We start from the raw sequence: 21867 nt of genomic DNA, 5'->3' as shown, positions 1-21867 counted from the left end.
TTAAGAGAAGAGTCACAATCAGTGGTTCTGATGAGTTGATGGACATGATAGATCAAGAGAGAGAATTCAGCCCTCTCTCTTTTAGTCTTGTATGGTGACTTATGTATGGATCCCTTTAGTGTTGTTACAGGTCTAAGGTCATTATGATTATATTTAGATCAATTAACATATTTGATTTTGATAGATTAAGTTGACTTGTCAATTAATGGTCATCTCAAGAGACTGTAACTAGTCGGAGGATATGGAATTTCAGAAACTTACTAGAAATCCGGAAGCTTTATTCAACAAAGTAGTGACTCCATAGATTTCGATTGGTGAAAGATAAGCAACGGAGGTACGCTTTGCTAAGGAAGTTTGGGGGAGGTACAACACATCCCCTGTTTATGTATGTGAGTCTTCAATCATGCATGCATTGCATGCATATTATGCGAGTAGACATGATACCATGTACCATTTTGTATATGTGCATAAGTCTATACATTTGAGTCTGATATGCACTCAGACATAATCTGTGTTGTACATATCAAGTAAAGAGATCTAAGATGCTTTTAAGTAATTGTCACACTACTGCTACTGTATTATATTTGCAAGAGCAGGAGTGGTGTGTGGGACCATGTCGTCTTTTTCTCATTCTATAAGAACCCTCTTCTCCTCCAACAAGATCTTATTAGGTGTTCATTGTCACTGATTCCCAATATTCAGTGTTTCCCCCCCCCCCCTCACTTTCCTCCACAAGTCATGCAGCCTAGTGAGATTTCAGGGCTCCAATACATGGTGCCTTTGAATCCATCCCCATATTCAATACCGACATTCGATTTGAGTCGATTCTTGAATCCCCTGCATAGTCTCTATTTCAACAGCAACTCGACCTCTGATGAGGCCGACGAGCAACAACTATGTGTCATCAACGAGAGAAAGCAAAGGAGGATGATATCCAACCGAGAGTCCGCACGCAGGTCGCGTATGCGGAAACAAAGGCACCTCGACGAGCTATGGTCACAGGTAGTCTGGCTCCGAAACGAGAATCACCAGCTTCTGGATAAGCTGAACCGTGTCGGAAAGCCATGACAAGGTGGTTCAAGAGAATGCTCAACTCAAAGAGGAAACATCTCAACTTCGTCTGCTGCTCTCTGATATCCCTTACTCAACGTTGAGAGACCTCGAACATGCTTTGGCCGATGACTAAGAGTCGTCGGTCTTGTTTCATCCCCAAAGATTGTATCTATTTTGCTAGGTACCATTTTCCATTTTCGGGTTGTGTTAAGTGTAATTGAACCAGTCTCTGTGTCTACTTTGCCACTACCTAGCTTTTTAAGATGTATAAGATTTAAGGCAATGAGAATAACATGTTTGAGCATTTTCATTTTCATTTAAGTCCCTAATAATTGCTTAAATTACCAGACAGGGACTCATATTTTTATATTTTCAACACATCATATGAAACCTGGTCAAAAGAAAAGGCTTGATTATTCAGAGTTATAAGCAAAACTCTACGAACTATATTGCATTATATGTCAGAGCTGAATATGCATGTCATATGTGAGGTTAGGAGTACTGTGAAAAGGAGCCATAAGTGGAATCAGGTGGGGGAAGAGTAGGATTGAAACGACACAAAGGAAAGGTGGTGGGATTTAGCGTTGCAATCGGACGGATGTAGAATTTTGTTACGACATCTACGGTGACGGATCCATGAACATTTTTTAGGGTGGGCACATGTATATTAATAACATAAATTTTTCGTATGGAGATAGATATAAATAAAATTTTAGGGTGGACACTCTCAATAGAATAAACAACTAATATAAAGAAATTCGAATTTTAAAGTGGACACGTGCCCACTCTGAATAAAGGCTACATCCGTCACTGGATGTGTACTTAATAAATTACATTAGAAATTTAAAGGTGTAAAATTATAACATCAATATAAAATATAAAAAAAACTAAATTATATGAAAAATTAAAAATTTTGAGGTGAGACCGCATCTCAATACCCCCTCTATCCGTGCTATTGGGGTTGGTTTATCATAGAGAGAATCACTTCCATAAAAAGCATTCATGATTACAATTTAAATCTATGAAACACACCTGGTGTGTGTGTGTGTTTGTATTCCATAGACTTGTGGTTTTGTGATGTGTTTTTACAGCTAGTCAATTGAACAGTAAGGTTAAAAAGAAAGGAGCTCTTGCTAAGCTCAATTGCTGTAAGTGAAATTGGTAACCCGTCCACCTGGGCTGCTAACCGATATACAGTCAGTGGACAAATCCTGGCTGCTAACCATATATATATATATATATATATATTTATGCTGCACAGCTGCAGTCATTCATTGAACCAAATGCAAGAATCAAACTTTGACAATTGAATATAACTATATTTGTGTATGGACTGGAATTACATTCTGTACGGGAGGCAGGCTTTGACAATTGAAAAGTCTTGCAAGAGTTTCTAGATTTCAAAGGTCAGCTTATAGTATTCATCAAATTTTGGTATCTAAAGGGTCCAGGAAATACAAAATTCAATGAAATACAACAATAATAGGTGATTTATCTTGTAATTTCTTTATAATTTTTTTAAAAAAACATCAACCATTAAGTTTTGTCTAAAAAACCAGATAATATCGTTGTGTACTTCATAAATTACGGGTCTTTACAAGAAAAAGTTCATTGAATTTTGAGTTTTCAGGTTAAATTAGTTGGAATTTAAGCGGGGTCCATGGGAAAGGGCAAACACAAGAAGGGTAAATTGTCCCTCTGTAGGAGGTTGTTTCAACAACCACCACAAGTAGTTGAGATTAAACAAATTTGACCAACCGGCTTTCTGAAATTTGATTCCTTTTTTTCTTCTTCTCTTTTATACATATATCTGCTCCAATTCTGAGTACCCATTGTCTATTTTGGTTCAAAGTCAGATCTTTGATACATCCCGGTTCTTTTTTCTATTAAAACAAGGAAATATCGAAAGGTTTGGGGTTCTTTTTCTCATGTTGAAATCTCAATAAAGTTTGAATCTTTTTTATCTGTTGGTTTGATCCTGCATGATTGTTTTTGGCTAACAATCCCTGCATGCAACAGTTTCAATTTCTTTTTTAAATTTTTTTGTTGTTCATTGAGCTGATCTGCGTTTGGTAGACCTTCTCTCGGTTGGTTGATTCGTGCACTTTGAATGACTTCCAAATTTAAGTTGCTATTTAATATGTAATTTGAGAAACTTTGAATTCATTTTCTTAACTAGGGTTAGTTGATGAACTTGTAAAACATGAACATTTTAATGGGTATGAACTGTCTTGTCTGATCTGATAGCTTCTGCATGAAAGTAATTTAGTAGTCTTACAGTAAGTTATAGATCCAATACCTTTGATTGACAAAGAAGAGTTTAGTTCATTCTTTTGCTTAATCTGCTATAACAAGGTATTTTTGTTTCTTGTCGAATTCTTTCGACTCGCAAAATTGCTAGCACTTACATTTCATTCTAGTTATGAATCTGTTAACTTTAGACGTAACTACAGCACCATCATTTTTGGGCATTTAATTGATTTTTCTTTTATAGAAACAATCAACTTTGTGTTTAATAGATCTTAAATTGTGAATCAAAGTGGCACATTTTGCATGTAAGAGTTCATTTAAGGTGCTGGTTAGCTTATTTAGTTAAGGATTTTGATGGTTTATCATGGACCTGGAATTTTCTTATAGCTCTCTTTCATCAGGCTAAACATGATGAATAGAGCTTTTATAATGTGAGGCTCACCTTTTACCTGTTAAGCTTATCTTGAACGTTTTGGTAGTTCTGTGCAGGCACAATTACGTTTAGTTTTGTGCCTAGTCATTGATGGTTTTATATGTATAAAAAGTTCTTTCCTTTGTTGTCAAATCTTTTTTCTTTTGGCATCTCATTCATTTTTGTGGAAATTTAACTGGGAGAAATATGGCTCCACCTACGAGAATAGGACTTGCTGGTTTGGCTGTTATGGGCCAAAATCTTGCACTTAACATTGCTGAGAAAGGCTTCTCCATTTCTGTTTATAACAGAACTACCTCTAAAGTCGATGAGACTGTCAAAAGAGCTAAGCAGGAAGGAGATCTTCCTGTATACTGTTTCCATGATCCTGAATCTTTCATTCAGTCAATCCAGAAACCTAGGGTGGTGATCATGCTTGTTAAGGCAGGGGCCCTGTTGACCAAACCATTAAGACTCTTTCTGCATACATGGAGAAGGGTGATTGTATCATTGATGGTGGCAATGAGTGGTATGAAAACACCGAGAGACGAGAGAAAGAGATGTCGGGACTTGGTTTGTTATACCTTGGGATGGGAGTCTCGGGTGGTGAAGGAGGCGCACGAAATGGTACCTCTTTAATGCCTGGAGGGTCTTTTGAGGCTTACAAATACATTGAAGACATTCTTCTTAAGGTTGCAGCTCAAGTTCCAGATAGTGGTCCATGTGTGACTTACATTGGCAAAGGTGGATCTGGTAACTTTGTCAAGATGGTTCATAATGGAATCGAATACGGTGATATGCAGCTGATTGCAGAGGCTTATGACGTGCTGAAATCTGTTGGAAAATTGTCGAATGAAGAACTACACAGTGTTTGAATGAAGAACTACAGTGTTCTCTCAGAATGGTACAAAGGCGAGCTCTTGAGTTTCTTGATTGAAATCACTGCTGATATATTTGGAATTAAGGATGACAAGGCAGATGGTTATTTAGCTGATAAGGTTTTGGACAAAACTGGCATGAAGGGTACTGGTAAATGGACTGTACAGCAAGCTGCGGATTTGTCTGTTGCGGCTCCAACAATTGCAGCTTCTTTTGGATTCAAGGTTCCTTAGTGGGTTGAAGGAAGAAAGGGTTGAAGCCGCCAAAATCTTCAAATCTGGAGGATTTGGTGATATTGACTGATCAAGTTGTGGACAAGGCAAAATTAATTGATGATGTAAGGCAAGCACTTTATGCATCCAAGATTTGCAGTTATGCTCAGGGCATGAATCTCATCCGTGCAAAAAGCATTGAGAAGGGTTGGGACTTGAAGTTGGGGGAACTGGCTAGGATATGGAAGGGAGGCTGCATTATCCGAGCTATTTTCCTCGACAGAATCAAGAAGGCTTATGATAGAAATCCTGAACTTGCAAACCTTCTTGTCGATCTCGAGTTTGCAAAGGAAATCATTGACAGGCAATCTGCTTGGAGAAGAGTTGTTTGTCTTGCTATCAACTCAGGTATTAGCACTCCAGGCATGTCAGCCAGTCTTGCTTATTTCGACACTTATAGGAGGGAAAGAGTACCGGCTAATTTTTGTTCAAGCTCAGCGAGACTATTTCGGTGCCCATACTTATGAAAGGGTCGATATAGACGGATCTTTCCACACTGAATGGTTCAAGATTGCCAAAAAGCTAAAAGACTAAGGTTTACTCTGGTGGTACTTCTTCAGAACTCCCAATAGTGTAATAACATCTGATCTGGAGTTTATGCTACACAGAGCAACTACTATGGTTATTTCTTTAAATTTTATATTAATTTCACTTCTCAAATCCAGCTGCAAGAGTTGTGTGTTAAATGTTGTACTGTTTTTTATGCTTTTTCCATATTTGAATATGAATCAAGCCGATGGCTACCTTTTTTTTTTTACTTAAATGTGATATTTACCAGATGTGGGTCACTGTTAGATATCAACATCTTTTACACAGGTCCTCACACTTCTTGTACTAGTGTTTCGATTTTGTTAATTTGTGCGAATGCTTGCATCACTCATAGGTTAAGGGAAACTAACAACGGATCATTCTGTTCACATATTCGGTCAGTTTTTGTAATATATTAGCAGTGTTCTTTATGCAGATGAACAAAAAGTAAAAGCTTTTTAGGTTCATTTCTCATATGGATTATGGCTCTTATGACAATTTTCTGTCATATTTAATTATCCTACTGGGACTCATAAAATAATATATATATAATTTAACTATTTTCTTTTCTTTTTGTATTATCTGGTGTATCTCACTTTTGATCTTAATTGCCTAGCTGTTGCGCTTTGCACTTGCATTTCTTGGTATAGAATCAATTATAAAAATGTCTTCTTTTGGTCGTCAGAGTTGTCATTTGTCCCTCTGGATACATCCTCTTTCCAGCACATCATACTCCTTTTGTTCATTGGCTTTGCACTTACAGACACATGAATGGTCTGTCATTGCAGCTATTACCTCATGACTGATCCGATAACCGGAATTGAAATGTGTTGTTTCGATTCATTAGCGAAACATGTTAAATGCTAACGATTTCATAATCTTGCTTGTGCATTGATATCAAAGATATAACATTCTGTTCTTGGAATCAAAACTCATTGCAAAACAAATATCATCTCAGTACTGAAAAAAAGATGCATATTGTGACCATACATATATGTTCTTGGAAGAGAGACCCCGGGAAGAAAGAAAAAAAAATCGTTTCAGGCTCTCGAACGGACTCTACTTGCGAGACTTGGATTGACCCCGAGTCCCTTTTTGGATTTACTGCTGTTTTCAGAACTCTTTTTCGTTTTTTTCTTCGCCTCCTTGCGTGAAGAATGCTTGCTAGAATTATACTTGCCATGACTACCTTGACCATCCTTTTGTTTATTCTGCTGCTGCTGCTGATGACTCGGGGCCGAAGAGGCATCGGATACCATCGAATCGTCACTGTTTCCCTCACCATCATAGACATCTTCTCTGATATTATGATTGCTGTTATAATTCTCTTCACTGCATCCGTAATCTTCCTCCATTGCAGAAGCCAAGTAGCTCGTCCAGCCGGATTCACTGCTACTACATTCTTCAGGGCTGAAGAACTGTTTGAAAGGATCCATTATAAAGGTTAAAAGCTGTAAAGAGGTGTATAGGCAAGAAACTGACCTATTGTGTATGAAGAGACAGAGAATGATCTTATGTATATGTATATGTATATGTATATGTATATGTATATGTATATGTATATGTATATGTATATGTATATGTATATGTATATGTATATGTATATGTATATGTATATGTATATGTATATGTATATGTATATGTATATGTATATGTATATGTATATGTATATGTATATGTATATGTATATGTATATGCATATGTATATGTATATGTATATGCATATGCATATGCATATGTATATGCATATGCATATGTATATGTATATGCATATGTATATGTATATGCATATGCATATGCATATGCATATGCATATGTATAAACACTAACACACACTTGTATCTTTACATTAAAAATTGTCTGTATTTTCACAATGGTGTAGATGAACCAATTGCTGGAAACTGAATGAGAGCACAGCCTCCCCACTGGCCACTATACCTTTTCATGTCATTGTGCTCCTTTAATTTGCCTGTGTTTTGCCATAAACAAGAGGTGAGCTTTCCTGGATTAAACGTGCATGGTTTACCTAAGATCTTTATGCTCTTGTTCTGTCTTTGTTTGTTGTTGTTTGTCTGGTAAGAAAGATGACCTGTCTTGTTTCTTATAGAAATAAACTATATGGTATGTGGTGGCCTTGTCATTATTATTTCATTCTAATCTTGTAGTACTCATGTCATCCTCATTCGACACAGATCTTCTCTGTGGAAATTGCAGAAAACAACACATTGTCGAATGAAAGAGAAGATTCAATGACTTGGGTGCTCATCAGAGGAAAGATTGCTAATACTCTGAACCCAAAGCTCATTAAAACTAAGGGTGTAAATGAACATAACATTGTATAAATTATTCTTGAATTGTTCTTATAATGTTTGTTTATTAAGTTAAATAAACGAGTATGAACAAAATTTTCATTTTCATTTAATAACGAACATAAGTGCGTTAGGTTCGTTTATGTTCACAAATAAACTCATTTGAAAGCCCGTTTATTGTCTCGTTTATAAACTCATTTATCGACTCATATAAGCTTTATCTGGTTTTTCTTTTCCTTTTATTTTTTTACACTTTAAATATTAGTGAAGATATGGACTAAATTGAATATATGGTGAATTTTTGAATTCAAACTGTAAAGCATAAGGAATTTAAGGACTAGTGGGTGTAATTTCACAATTTTTCTAAGTACATAAACGAATGCCTTGACAAACATTAAACGAACATGTTGACGAACGTTAAACAAACATATTTGTGTACACTAACCGAATCAAACACAAATATATTCAAAAATAAAACATAAAATACAAAATTTAATCAAACATGAACATCTTCCGAACTAAACAAAACCATGTGAATATAGACTGGTTTTTTTCATTTGAAGTGGCTTAAGAGACCTGTCACCTTCTAAACCAATTGTATTACATCCTGAACATGTAGTATTTCAACTCATCAAGATGCTCATGTGTTTGAATATAGACTGGTTCTTCACTTTAACTGGCATTCACATATTAAACAATTTGAGGAAGATCAGACTGTAAGATTTGGACAAAGTATAGTTCGGTTTTGGTCGGATCTGGACCAAATTTACTTAAGAAAATGAAGGAAAAAATTAAAATTTTAGGGAACGTTGTTTTGCTTTTACTTTTTCCTTGTCCTAAGGTTGTACGTAAATTAGAGTTCCTCACCCTTAAAACTGAAGAAAATAACAAATGTTTGATCAAGTAGAGCTCTCTGAAACTGATATTGCACGTGTTTTACGCGTTGCTTGTTCCATGTACACGTGTATAAACCCAGACTAAAAGCAAATATTATTTAAAATATGCATAAATTACACCATTAGTCGTCAATATATTGTCTATTTTCTAATTTAGTCACTATACTATTTTTTAGCAAAAATATCACTAGCAATAATATTATTTTTTATTTTTTTATTTGACCAATCAAATAATGACACATAACATCATTTAAATTTTCTTTGATTAAATTCAAAAAAAATCTTTGATTTTACTTAATCAATACGACAATGACATGCTGCTTCAGAGTTGGAGAACCCTTATAAAATAATTAAATATCTAACCTTTAAACCAAACTATATAATTATTTTATTTTTAACAAAAATAATATTTAATTTAGACTATGATTAAAATTGAAGATCAAATTAAAATTATTTTTTCACTTCATTTAATAATAAAATTAATTAATTAAACAACTGTTTTTTATTTTTATAAAATTAAATATTAAATCATTATAGAAATTATATAATTATTACTATTATTCTCAATATATATATATAATTATTATGTAAATTAATTACTTTAAATATTATTTTTTAACCAAGCCTTAAATATCAATGCAAGATGTTCAGGGTTTGAAATTTTGAATCCACTCCCAACACTCAAGCAATATGATTTTTTTTTTAATTTTATTTGTCCAATACCATTGTATTGGTCAAATATAGATATTAAAAATATTGGTACATGGGCTACTAGTGAGAAGAGAGAAAATGATGTAGAAGTTCAAAATATATATATATATATACAAAAAGTATTAAATCAGCATCGTAAAATAAAAGTAAAGTTAGTGATGTTTTTGTTAAGAAAAACATAGTTTGGTGACTAAAATAAGAAATAGATTGATGACTAATGATGTAGTTTACACTAAATACTAAAAATTACGACATTTAAAGTCAATAAAAAGAAGAAGAAAAATAGTGGGCGGGAGCTTGTGGGGTTGATCCCTTGAGTTATATATGATTATGGGAACTTGCTTTTGTGCCTCAAGAACTTTGAAGAGTGTGTTCTCTCTGTCCGTGATCTATATACAAATCATTTTTCTCTTCTTCTTCTCTACCTCTGGTGTACATCAATTCTCAGCAGGGATTGAATTGAATAAAATTCATACTTTTGGGAAATTATTGAAAAAAAAATATGGGAAGAAAACCATGTTGTGATAAAGTAGGGTTGAAGAAAGGGCCATGGACTGCTGATGAAGATCAGAAGCTTATTAACTTCATCCTCACCAATGGCCAATGCTGTTGGAGGGCTCTTCCTAAGCTAGCAGGTCAATTACTTTTTCTATATTTTATTTAACTTCTCCAAGTGACAGTCGATCGGAACTACTAAGGCGATTGTTACCACCATTTTCAGTAATGGTTTTTGTTTTTGGAATTGCAGGATTGTTGAGGTGTGGGAAAAGTTGCAGATTGAGATGGACTAATTATCTTAGGCCAGACCTCAAGAGGGGGCTTTTATCTGAATATGAAGAGAAAATGGTGATTGATCTCCATGCTCAACTTGGCAACAGGTTATTTTAGTATTTTAAGTAAAATTATATGGCAAACTTTGAACATGAATTAAAAAAACGATTCTAATTAATTATTTATTTGCATGTGTAGATGGTCTAAGATAGCATCTCATCTCTCTAGACGAACCGATAACGAGATAAAGAATCATTGGAATACTCACGTAAAGAAGAAATTAAAGAAAATGGGCATTGACCCTCTCACCCACAAGCCACTAAGTGAACCCCAAGAGCAAAAGATAGACAAAAGTCCCAAGGAGCTGCCTGAAACATCCTTGAATTCCACAATGGACACGATGACGATGAACGATATCAATGGCTTTTGCACTGACGAGGTTCTGTTGATCGAGCCGCATGAGATTTTGGTCCCCAGTACTAATGCCGCCCCGTCATCAACATCTTCTTCCTGCTATTCTTCGAAGCTGCTCGAAGAATTGCAGTTCCCTGATTTTGAATGGCCAATCGATTGCAACACTAACAGATACGACGACGACGACGACGACATCGGCTTGTGGGATGATGATGATTTAAATGCTTGGGAGGATTTGCTTAGTGACAGATCAAAACTGGCTATTGATGATGATTCATTTTTCTCTCCCCAGATTCAGTACTATCCAATGAGAATGCCTTTTGATCTGGAATTCCTGCACATTTATATGATTTTTTTCACCCTCCCGATTTTAAGGATTTGTCTTGATTAATTCAGATCAATTCGTGTAGCGTACATAATTTTGGTGGGTAAATCTTTCCTTTGTGTAGTCTTTTGTTTTTGATTTGTACATATGATGACTAAAAGAGAAGAATTAAACGTCTTGTGGATTCAATTTGATCTTATTTAATAAAAAAAAGATTTTAATAGTATTGATTTGACACTTCAATTATTTTAACTATTATGACTTTTATTTTAAATTGGTTTTTTTTTTACTTTTAAATATTCCAATTGCACCCCTAAACTGTGATTACCACTCTAAATTAGTCCTCAAACTTCTAAACATTTCAATTTCATCCCCAAATTATGATCTTCATTATAAATTAGTACCCAAACTTTTTTGAATATTCCAATTTCATCCTAAAATGTACGTATATATTAATCTTATATTAATCACACCCTTGTTAATAAAATGACCAAGTTATATTATTATATGTTTGAAGAAAACTAGGTTAAATTATGGTTGAAACTAATTACATATTTGGATGAAATTGGATCTTTCAAAAGTTTTGGGACCAATATAGCAAGAGGATCATAGTTCAAAGATGAAATCAAAATATTCAAAAGTTTAAAGATTAATTTAAAATGAGAATCATGGTTTGGAGATGAAATTAAAATATTCAAAAACTTAAAGACTAATAAAGGTTAGAGTATGTGGACATATAATGCTACGGGTGTAAACAAGCCGAGTCGAGCTCAAGTATTGCTGAGCTCGACTCAAACTCAAAAAATTTTATAATAAGCTTAACTCGACTCAAAAACTCACAAGCTAAAAATTATCAAACTCAACTCGAATTCAAAACATAATATTAAAACTCTACTCGAACTCGAAAAAACTCAAATTTAAAGCTTAATTGAAACTCAAAACTAAAACTCGATTTAAACTCGATTCAAGCTCAACGCAAGCTCAATTGTTAGCCAAACAGGCCGAGAAAGGTAAGTTTTGAATTGCACAAGCCCGCTTGTTTTATAAGTAGCTTGTCCTGTCATCTTATAGTATCCGGACGATGTGGGATATTGTTGAGACTTGAGAGCATGCCCATTGTTCGAGAACTTCAGAGCCTTCATCTTCATCCTCAAACTTAAACACGAAAAACGCATGCCCATTGTTCAAATCCCGATCAAACAACCACTTATACACGTCCCACGAGATTTGAATCGAGACCCCATCGACTTGAATCTTCTCGTTGCCTCTAAATTTCCATTTCAGCAGCTTTATTTGCAATACCCTTTCCTTGTCGACGCGGAAACAAAGCTCTGCAAATCCTGAAGAAGGCAAGTTTTCAAAGTCTGCTAACTTTTTCTTTAAAGCCTTATTTCTTTCATCGTTCCTTTCAACTCTATATTGATCATAATTTTTTTTGTTACATCAATTACCGCATGCAAGTTTTGAAAATCTGTCATAAGTTTTGTGGTCAAGCTGTGGGCACGAAAGAATCATAATCTTTACCACAAATCATAAGGAAAAGTTAGACCCAGCACTGCTACGGCCAGGGCGAATGGATGTGCATATTTACATGGGATATTGTTCGCCAGCAGGATTCAGGAAACTTGCATCTTCATATATTGGAATCAAAGATGACAAACTGTTTAGCTGCATTGATGATTTGATTAAAAGTATTGAAGTTACTCCTGCTGAAGTGGCACAACAACTGATGATCAGTGATGAACCCAGAGTTGCACTCCAAGGTCTCACCGAATTTCTTAACACAAAGAAGAAGGATATAGAGAAAGCTGCAGTTGAACAGAAGGAAAGGGTCATTGAAGAAGAGGAAGAAACAGAAGAAAAGAATGCTGAAAGGCAAAATTCAGAGCTTGCAGAGTCTGAATCAAGATGATATATTTGACTTAGTTTAGCTATATGTCCAGTTATGGGATAGCAAATGTGTTTGTTTATAATTAATTACCTATTGGTGCTTAAAAGGGATGAATTTCATGACGACGACTTGATTTTTGGCGTTAAAATAGTGGTGACTTCAAACCAACCACAAAAGGAACTTGCAAAATAAAATACCACTCACAAGTTTAAATTTTGTTGTTGTATTTGCAATGAGTCAATGACTTGACTCTATAGCATCACAAGGATATGCTGATCAAAGCTATTGCACAAAAAATAATCTCTATCGTGGCAACGATGAAAGAGGTAAACCCTGGAGAAAGTTATATGAAGGTGGAAATATATCTTTTGCCGATGATAGATTTCGAATTAACTCATCTACTTGCCGTGCAGACATGCAAACCACATCCCCTACATATATATTTCTGAATCTTGTAATAAAAGCTGACAATCCAATCCTAACAGATATTTCTTTTTCATCCTTCGAGCAAGCAAGTTTTATTAGTGTCAAGTCAAGCATGTAATTCATTTATCAGTAGTACCATTGACTTTGCTTTTCTTGTTTCAATTTCCCCTGATTTACAAATGTATGGACCAATGGGCAAAAAATTAGAACCCAATTCTTATCAACAAAGACAGGACATAAGACCAAAAGCGTCAAAAGTTTTCTAAATATGAAACAACTAATGCAATCTGTTAAGCGTCAAAAGTTTTCTAAATATGAAACAACTAATTGTGCCTAATTGCCAAACGGTTTTGTGCTCACCTGAATAAGTCCCCTGGTCCACCAGCTGATAACAAGCTGAAATGTAGCATTTGAATAATCGAACTGCACCATCAATGGGTGCATCGCCATTATCAAAAGGACAAGCTCCCAGGAGTGATAAACAGTTAGGGCATACAAGTTCCACCCAATCAATATCCATCGAGAGATTGCAGGATTTAGCCATAAAGACATTTCCAAGAAAACCATTAAGGAACAATTTTTGATTAGCCAAGAGCTTTGATGTGTTTTGCTCCACTGGAAAAGTTTCAGGGACATTGGTTTGGCTACGTTTATTTAATATATATGTTGAATTTTACGTTTATTTAAATTTAGTCATTAATTTAATATGTATATGCATGTTTAATAAATTTATAGTTTGGTATGTTATATTTTAATTTTTGTATTTCAATCACATTTGTTTAAATTTTCTTATTTATTTTAAATGTTCAGGTGTCATTTATGTTATTTTTCATATTATTTTAGGTTAAACCGAATAGGATCAATTGCATATAAGACCCTATAATTTATGCACATCATGTATTTAAGTCATTGGTTTAATTACAATTTTGTAAGTTTAATTTTACATTTACGTGAATTTAATCATCATTCTAAAGTTAGTATATTTAGCTTAAATTAGTATTCACATTTAGGTTTCTATTAATTTAGTCCATGTTTCAGATTGTTTTCTTTAATTAGTTGTGTATATTTATTTTGCGTGTTGATATGTTTATGTATAAGTATGTGAATGATTTATTTATGAGTCGCATAACATCATTTTGCATAATTTGTATGTTACCTTCATGTGCATAATTTAAACCCTAACTCCTAGTATATAAACCCTAAACTATAAACCCTAAACTATAAACCCTAATTCTTAAATCATATCACATAAACTTTAAACCCTAAACCCTAAACTCTAAATCCTAAACCTTATAACATAATTAGAAGGAGTGAAATGGCTTAGTGAAAGGAGAGAGAGTATACTTGTTTTGATATATTTTTTTAAATTATTAATATTTAAATTGAATCATATTTTTTATTATATTATATTTATTATCAAATAAAAAATTAGTTATGAGGTAAATACAATATAGTATATTGATATTAAATGCTCAAACCCTTGATATTTATGATATTTGAACTCGAAACCTCAAAATATAACAACAATTTAAAAAATTAGTTATTAAAAATATTATCATTAGAAATATATTAAATATTTGTCATTAGATAAATAATTTTTTTTTATTAATTTAAAATAAATATAAGAAAATTTATTCAAAAATAAATTTTAACCATTTTCAATTCAAGAATATTTATTCATCAATAATGTTTTTAATATATTTTTAATAATGTAATTTTTAAAAATATAAAATTATAATATAATATTTTTTTCGAGCTACTCACGAGCTTTTCGAGTCGAGTATCGAGTAGCTCGTTTCGGCTCGTTAAGAACTCGAGTCGAGTTCGAGTTCGAGTCGAGTCCATTCGATTCGAGTATTTATCGAGCCAAGATCGAGTCGATCTCGAGTAGCTCGCAATCTATCTCGTCTCATTTACAGCCCTATATGATGCAATTAGCTCTATTATTTTATATATAATATCGACAAATACGTTGCCTATATTTATTAGCTGTATAAATAATGTTAAAAGGTTTTACCAAAAAAAAAATATAATGTTAAAGGGTTGAACACGTAAAAGTGATGCAAGCAATCAATAATTTATTTGTATGTTTTTAAATGCCTCTTGGCTTTATTTTATTAAAGGGTGAGTTGGATGTAATATATAATTACGGTGTGTTTAAATAATTATAATTATAATTAATTTATGAATCTAGTTAAACTCGATATAATTAAAGATTTTACTTTTACTTTTTATTTTTAATAAATATTATTATTGTTAGTAATAGTTTATATGGATTTTACAACAATAATCATAGTAATTTTATATTTATTATATCTAAATAAATATTTGAAAAATATTTTCAGATTTAAGGATGATTGTTTCTAATAATAATTAATATTATTTAAATTTAAATTTATATAATCATGTAATTATAATTTATATAATATAAAATAACATGAGAAATTAAGATGTATTTATATTATGTTAGTGGAAACCGAAAATTTATAGGAATAATGACATTTGGTCTAATCATCATCACTAATGACGGACTCATGATTTTATATTACAAAAGTGAACTTATAAATTTTTATAAAACAAAAATATATTATAAATAAAAAATATACAAAAAATAAAAAATTTCAAAGGAGGCGACTACCCTCTCGCATGTTCTCATTGGTTCATCCCTGATTACATATAAATATTTCAACTACACAGCTTGTTCGTCAACCCAATGTATGTGAACTTGTTGATCATTATCTTTTTATCATGTTCTCATTGGTTTATCCCTGATCACATGTAAATATCTCAACTGCACAACGTATTCGTCAACCCAATGTATGTGAACTTGTTGATCATTATACTTTTATCATGTTCTCATTGGTTCATCCCTGATCACATATAAATATCTCAACTACCATATTTTTCTATCATTGTTCGTTTAATATTTCATGTTGATAATTTTTTTTTAATTATTTTCATGTAAAGATTCCAATTGACTTAATCGAATCCTACTGACTATTTCCACTTCTTCTGGAATTGAAATAATCTACAGTCAAACAATTAAATTAAAATTTGACTTATAAAAATTGATTAGTATAATCTAATAGCTAAGTAACGGCTGCAAACTTCCAAACTTTATGGTTTTTTAATAATAAGTAATTATAGTAAGAACAACACTACTCAGTAAGATAAAAACAACACTAATAATAATAATAATAAGTTATCGCAAATAATATAAATATATACTTTTATTTATGTTAAAACTTTGCGAGTGAAAAAGAACTGAAAATAGTATAAGATCAACTTGAAACAAATAAGGCTTAACATAATTCGAGTCTGTCTACATCTATGGACAAGAGAAATAACAATCCAGTATAAGCATAGATAATACAAAGAACACAAATAAATATACTTTCATTTATCTTATATATATATCAAAATTCTACGTACGTCCTTGTTAATTCATTGATTTTTTTAGGCCTTTTGACCTATCTTCAATAAAAGTTAAGTATTGTGGACCGAAAAACAATATATTTAAATAATCCATATAAATATATTATTTTTTAGTGACCTAATTGAATATTATTTTTTAGCTACATATAAATATCTCAACTATGTTTTAGTTTCGTTTTTGGCATCTACCGTTAAAAAATCAATGGTAAGCTAATGTGTAATCATAAGATAATATCACTTCATCATTGAAAAAAGTAAAAAAAACCACATTAGCAGTTATATTTATGTTCTAATAGTGAGTGATTAAAACAGAATAAAAACATACAAAATAAATAGTTAGATGACCATAATGAGACCACATGAATAGGTGAGTGACTCGATACGTAGTTTACCCTATATATTTGTATGTTATATCCTTGCATGTTGATAATTCGCAACGCGATCTCCGGTATCGCAAATCAGTTTCCAGATTTGCAACGCGACTATCACAATGCGAACTTGGACTATCGCAATGCGACTGGTGGTATTGCATTTGTTTCTTAAGAATTTTCTCTAAAAAGATAGTATTCGCGCGGACGTGACGAAGACACGTATTACCACGACCACGACCACGACCACGACGAGACGAGACGAGACGGACGGCGGCGGCGGCGCGCGAGAGTCCCCCTTGTTCTCTATCACTCAACAAGGAAGTGAGAAAGTCAAGCCTTAAATACCATTCCCAATAGTGTTTCCAATACTATGTGGGATTGAGCATTACCAACACTTGTTTCCAATACAATGTGATTATTCAGGAAACAATTAACAATCATGCACCTTAAAACAACTAAATCATCAACCAATTGCATTAGTATTATACGATTAAATATGTCATAATTAAAAGTCAATCTACAATCAATCGTGATTATTGCAATTTTAAGCAAAACATTCAAAAATAATATCACTATTTAAGGCTCAATCCCACATAGTATTGAGAACAAGTGTTGGTAATGCTCAATCCCACATAGTATTGGAAACACTATTGGGAATGGTATTTAAGGCTTGGCTTTCCCACTTCCTTGTTGAGTGATAGAGAACAAGGGGGACTCTCGCGCGCCGCCGCCGCCGTCGTCCGTCTCGGGTTGTGGTCGTGGCCGTAGTAATACGTGTCTTCGACACGTCCGCGCGAATACTATCTTTTTAGAGAAAATTCTTAAGAAACAAATGCAATACCATCGTTGCGATAACGCGAACTTCGACTATCGCAACGAATTTGGAATAAATCGCAACGCGAACTTGGACTATCGCAATGTGAATATGTAAATCGCAATGCGATAGTCGAAGTTCGCGTTGCGAATCTGAAAACTGATTTGCGATACCGGAGATCGCGTTGCGAATTATCGATCGCATTGCGATTTAGTTGGTCATTTTGGCAAATCTAAAAAAAGTTGGTTAAAATAGTATATTATAAGGCATTTTTGGCAAATCTGGAAACTGATTTGCGATACCGGAGATCGCGTTGCGAATTATCGATCGCATTGCGATTTAGTTGGTCATTTTGACAAATCCAAAAAAATTGGTTGAAATCGTATATTATAAGACATTTTTTGTCACTGAGGTTATTTTCTCTTGGTTTTAATCCTACACAACTTGTGCAAATAAGGAAAAAAAAATATACAATCACCACTAAATCAAATCAAAGTTCCAATGGGTTTTAATCCTACTTTTTATATATTAAGAGTGTACAGGGAAAAAAGGCATCTATCAAAATTATCCCCAACGTTTATCAAAATAGTCATTTTGCCACCTATTCTATTTTTTTGGAGCATTTTGGCTCCCAATGTTCCATTTTAGAACAAAAATGCTCATAACATTTGACAGAATAATCACTTTGTTACTTTTTTATGTGGACATTTTATCCCTCAACATCTTATTTTAGGTTAAAAAACTCATATTTTGGAACGTTAATCATGTGTTATATAATGATTTTCATCTATAGATGGAGTTTTTTGCCCCAAAGTGAAATATTGGGGCCAAAATGCACCACACAAAAAGGGCCAAAATGGCCATTTTGATAAATGAGAGAGTTATTTTTGACATTATGCTTAAACTAAAAGAGTTATGCATTGCGTATTATGGTATATTATATCGAATAAATTATATATTTAGTCGGTCAATTATTATTGAGGTTCTATTTTGGCCACCTAATTTTTTTTTTCAAAATCATACATAAACTTACATTTTTGTTCCATTATGGTCACCCACCATTCAAAAAATTAACGGTGATATTGATGCATCACCATAAGGTAAAGACACATTAACAATTTTGCTTAGTTTTTAATGACAGACTGAGTGACCAAAACGGAACTGCAAGAATAATTGGGTGACTCAATACATAATTAACCTATTATATATTATGATCTACAATTTAAGGTTTGGAGATCAAAATTTTCTTTAAAAGTTATATGAAACAAAACTAAAATGTTGAAGACTAAAGTATTTAGGAAAAGAATAGAGACCAAATTAAAACATTAAAAATTAATTTTAACATATTATATATATATATTCTGTGATTTATGAGTATCTTAACCTATATTTTATGTGATTCCGTTAGCTTTGATTTATCTGGTCTGAGTTTTTATGGCATGGGAGGCAAGGTTTTAAAAAGCGGTCCGTGACCGCGATAGCGATATAGCGGTTTCGCCGCCGTCCGAGTTACCCGCGACGGCCGCAATCACGGTAAATCCGAAATAACCGAAAACACGACCGCAACCGTGATTTGAAACCCTGATGGGAGGTTTCACTGGCATTTTCCTGCTAATCAAAGTCATGCTATAGACAGCAATTCTCTTGTAGTGTATTTTGAACTAATTGAGATCAAATGATTTCAGTATCATATTTTGTAACGTTTTAATTTACTGTAACATTTTTCATAGAATAGTACATTATGTGTACATCATGTTCTGGTTTTGGCTCCGGAATGGTGCAGTTTCCTCTGAACATTGTTTGAGAAAGGAATCAGCGCGGTGTCGGTGGAAGCGAAGGAGGAGCAGAAGCAGAAGACGGTAACGAGTCGAAAAGCTTCTGAGCCAGCACTTCGTTTGCATCCGATGGATGGAAAGCATCCCAAAACACATAATCTTTGCGCTCGTTGCACAACTTGGAGTTTGGCAAGCATAAACCGCCAATGTTCGTATCAACATTGCAGCACGACGTGTTCGCGACCTTAAAACCTGAACAAGGGAATCATAGTTTGTACACTTTTAACATATTGAAAATGACAACGGAGAAAAGATTATGTGTCGTACCATAGGCCTTGGGGTTGTCGACCAAATCGAGAACGGCCGGATATGTATCGGCAAACGTCATCTGTGCATTTGGGAGACGTTTATTTAGTGTATTTATCAGCTTGTGCACCTTGGAATTAAACTCCATCACCCATTCATTCACTCTCTTCAAGCATTGCCCCGTTTTCGATTTCACTCTCTGAGAAGGAATGCAGCCTAATGGCCCTAGCCCATGGAACAATATCTGCCGTGCACCGAGCCGGCAAAGCCTCTGTCATTCAGCCCATTGTTGGTTTAAGCTTCATATCAAAAACAAAATTCATGGAGAACAACAAAAGACTACTTATACCGAAAACTGTTGCTCCAACGTCGAAATCAAGAGTTCGACGAATTCGTCGTGTGTATACTGCTGTCCATCTGCTAGAAATGGCTGCAAGAAGTTGTTCACATAGTCATTACTGCCTGCATAACATCAAAAACAAAATCAAGTGTGTTAAAGGCGTCCTATTCGGCTCAAAATCTTCGACAAAGGGCAGAGCTTCACCAATTCCGACGAAGTAGGTGGCCTCATTGCAAAGCTTGTTTGCTGCAGCTTCACCTATTTTAGCCCGGATTGTTTCCTTGGCCCTTTTAAAGTAATTTATCTGATCATCAAATGTCAATCTCTGAATCTGCAAACACAAAGAGAATAAGATCAATTCTAGATCGATTTAAACAAAACTATATCGATCAAAACCGGAGAGAAATTACGAAATATTGGCCGGTTTCATTGAGAATTCCAGCTCCACAGGAAGCATAATTAACCCCTTGGAGGATTGCATCATCATTTTGTGACAGAGAAAGGTAAGGTGGCGGTGATGAACTCCCAAGCTTTTCAGCTACAAAACACAACAAAACTATGTCATGTGACAGAAGAGTCAATAATTTCAAAGTTCCAAGCTTCAAAATCAAACACTAATTCGACATGTACATAAAATGTCGCCTATGGTTCTTCCGTTGGTGAACCGTCCGGTAGCTTTCCTGCCGGTAAAATCGATGCCGTACCAGGGATAATCAGACCTTGCTAAAGAATACTGTAGATGATTGTTGTTTCCAACTTCTGCCAATGAATCCCCAAAGACAAATGTGACCATTGATGCAGCAGTTCCAGCTGAAACAAAAGCTCCTAATACCGAAACGATTACAGCAACTACTGCAAAAACCGGCCATTGCTTTGCCATCTTACTCACTGAAACTCTTTTTCCGATTGTTTCGGAATTTGTTGGTGGTGGGCTTGGTTTTATAACAAGTTTGCAGGCAATTTGGTTACTTGTTGGTCATGCCCATAAATTTCTCCAAGTTTGAACAAATTAGGTGATTAATTTCAAAACCTCTAAAAAAATACGTAACAAGTTTTCAGGATTCTTGGGAACTAATCACCTAATTTGGTCAGATTTAACTAAATAAAAGATCAAATTAAAAAAATTGTAAACATTAAAGCTAAATTTGTCATTATACCCGGACTATATTCTTGGGAACTTGGGAAAGACAATCAAGAATCCTGAATATTGATTGTAAAACGGAAATGATAAACTTCGTTCATGGCTCCGATGGATCTCTACTTAGCTTTGAACAAAGTGGGAAGGGTCTGCAAAACGCTTGCTCGATCGAAAAATAGTAGTACTACCTATCCTCGGCCGGCGGAAGTGTTAGAATACACAGATAAAGCAAGATAGAGGAAACAGATCACCCGATGCAACTAATCTAAAGCGTCCCCATACGGTACAGTTTTTTTCGTTTTGAATCAAACCGCGTAATTCCATGATCGTTTCTTTTACAATACCGCCAGATCTTACCATTGACGAAATAGGTTGTAGGGGGAAAAGCAATGAAGCTTTGAAGAAACAACGCACTAATGGAGCTAAGAAAGGAAAAAAAAGGTCACCACCATCACAAGATCCCCGAAGTATTGCAGCTAAGGTTTGCTTGCATCTCAAGTAAGCTCATTTTTTATCACCGAGAAAGTTCGGTCACAGCTAACGTCTAGAGA

General features: G+C 34.1%; 1 protein-coding gene and 3 pseudogenes across 1 annotated transcript; 3 read left to right on the top strand and 1 right to left on the bottom strand.

Moving 5' to 3' along the window:
* The first annotated feature begins 690 nt into the window (after positions 1–690).
* Positions 691–1186, top strand: LOC120189043 (annotated as a pseudogene).
* Positions 1187–2748: 1562 nt separating this feature from the next.
* Positions 2749–5629, top strand: LOC120189120 (annotated as a pseudogene).
* Positions 5630–9747: 4118 nt separating this feature from the next.
* LOC120189042 (transcription factor MYB20-like) lies at positions 9748–10886 on the top strand. Its single transcript, XM_039192382.1, has 4 exons — positions 9748–9945; positions 10059–10188; positions 10280–10635; positions 10690–10886. Exons 1-4 carry the CDS (start codon positions 9813–9815, stop codon positions 10884–10886), a joined length of 816 nt encoding a protein of 271 aa, XP_039048313.1. The 5' UTR covers positions 9748–9812.
* An 8573-nt stretch (positions 10887–19459) lies between these two features.
* LOC120189121 lies at positions 19460–21180 on the bottom strand (annotated as a pseudogene).
* Positions 21181–21867: the final 687 nt, after the last annotated feature.

Source organism: Hibiscus syriacus, unplaced genomic scaffold (genome assembly GCF_006381635.1).
Source record: "Hibiscus syriacus cultivar Baekdansim isolate YM2019G1 unplaced genomic scaffold, ASM638163v2 tig00116951_pilon, whole genome shotgun sequence".
Taxonomy (NCBI): domain Eukaryota; kingdom Viridiplantae; phylum Streptophyta; class Magnoliopsida; order Malvales; family Malvaceae; genus Hibiscus; species Hibiscus syriacus.
This window is presented reverse-complemented; position numbering and strand designations above follow the sequence as displayed.

Bases quoted from the DNA above. Each gene is read 5' to 3' on its own strand.
- LOC120189042 (XM_039192382.1), top strand. From the start codon at position 9,813: ATGGGAAGAAAACCATGTTGTGATAAAGTAGGGTTGAAGAAAGGGCCA. The intron at 9,946-10,058 runs GTCAATTACTTT...TTGGAATTGCAG, and splicing joins GGCTCTTCCTAAGCTAGCAG to GATTGTTGAGGTGTGGGAAA. The intron at 10,189-10,279 runs GTTATTTTAGTA...TTGCATGTGTAG, and splicing joins CATGCTCAACTTGGCAACAG to ATGGTCTAAGATAGCATCTC.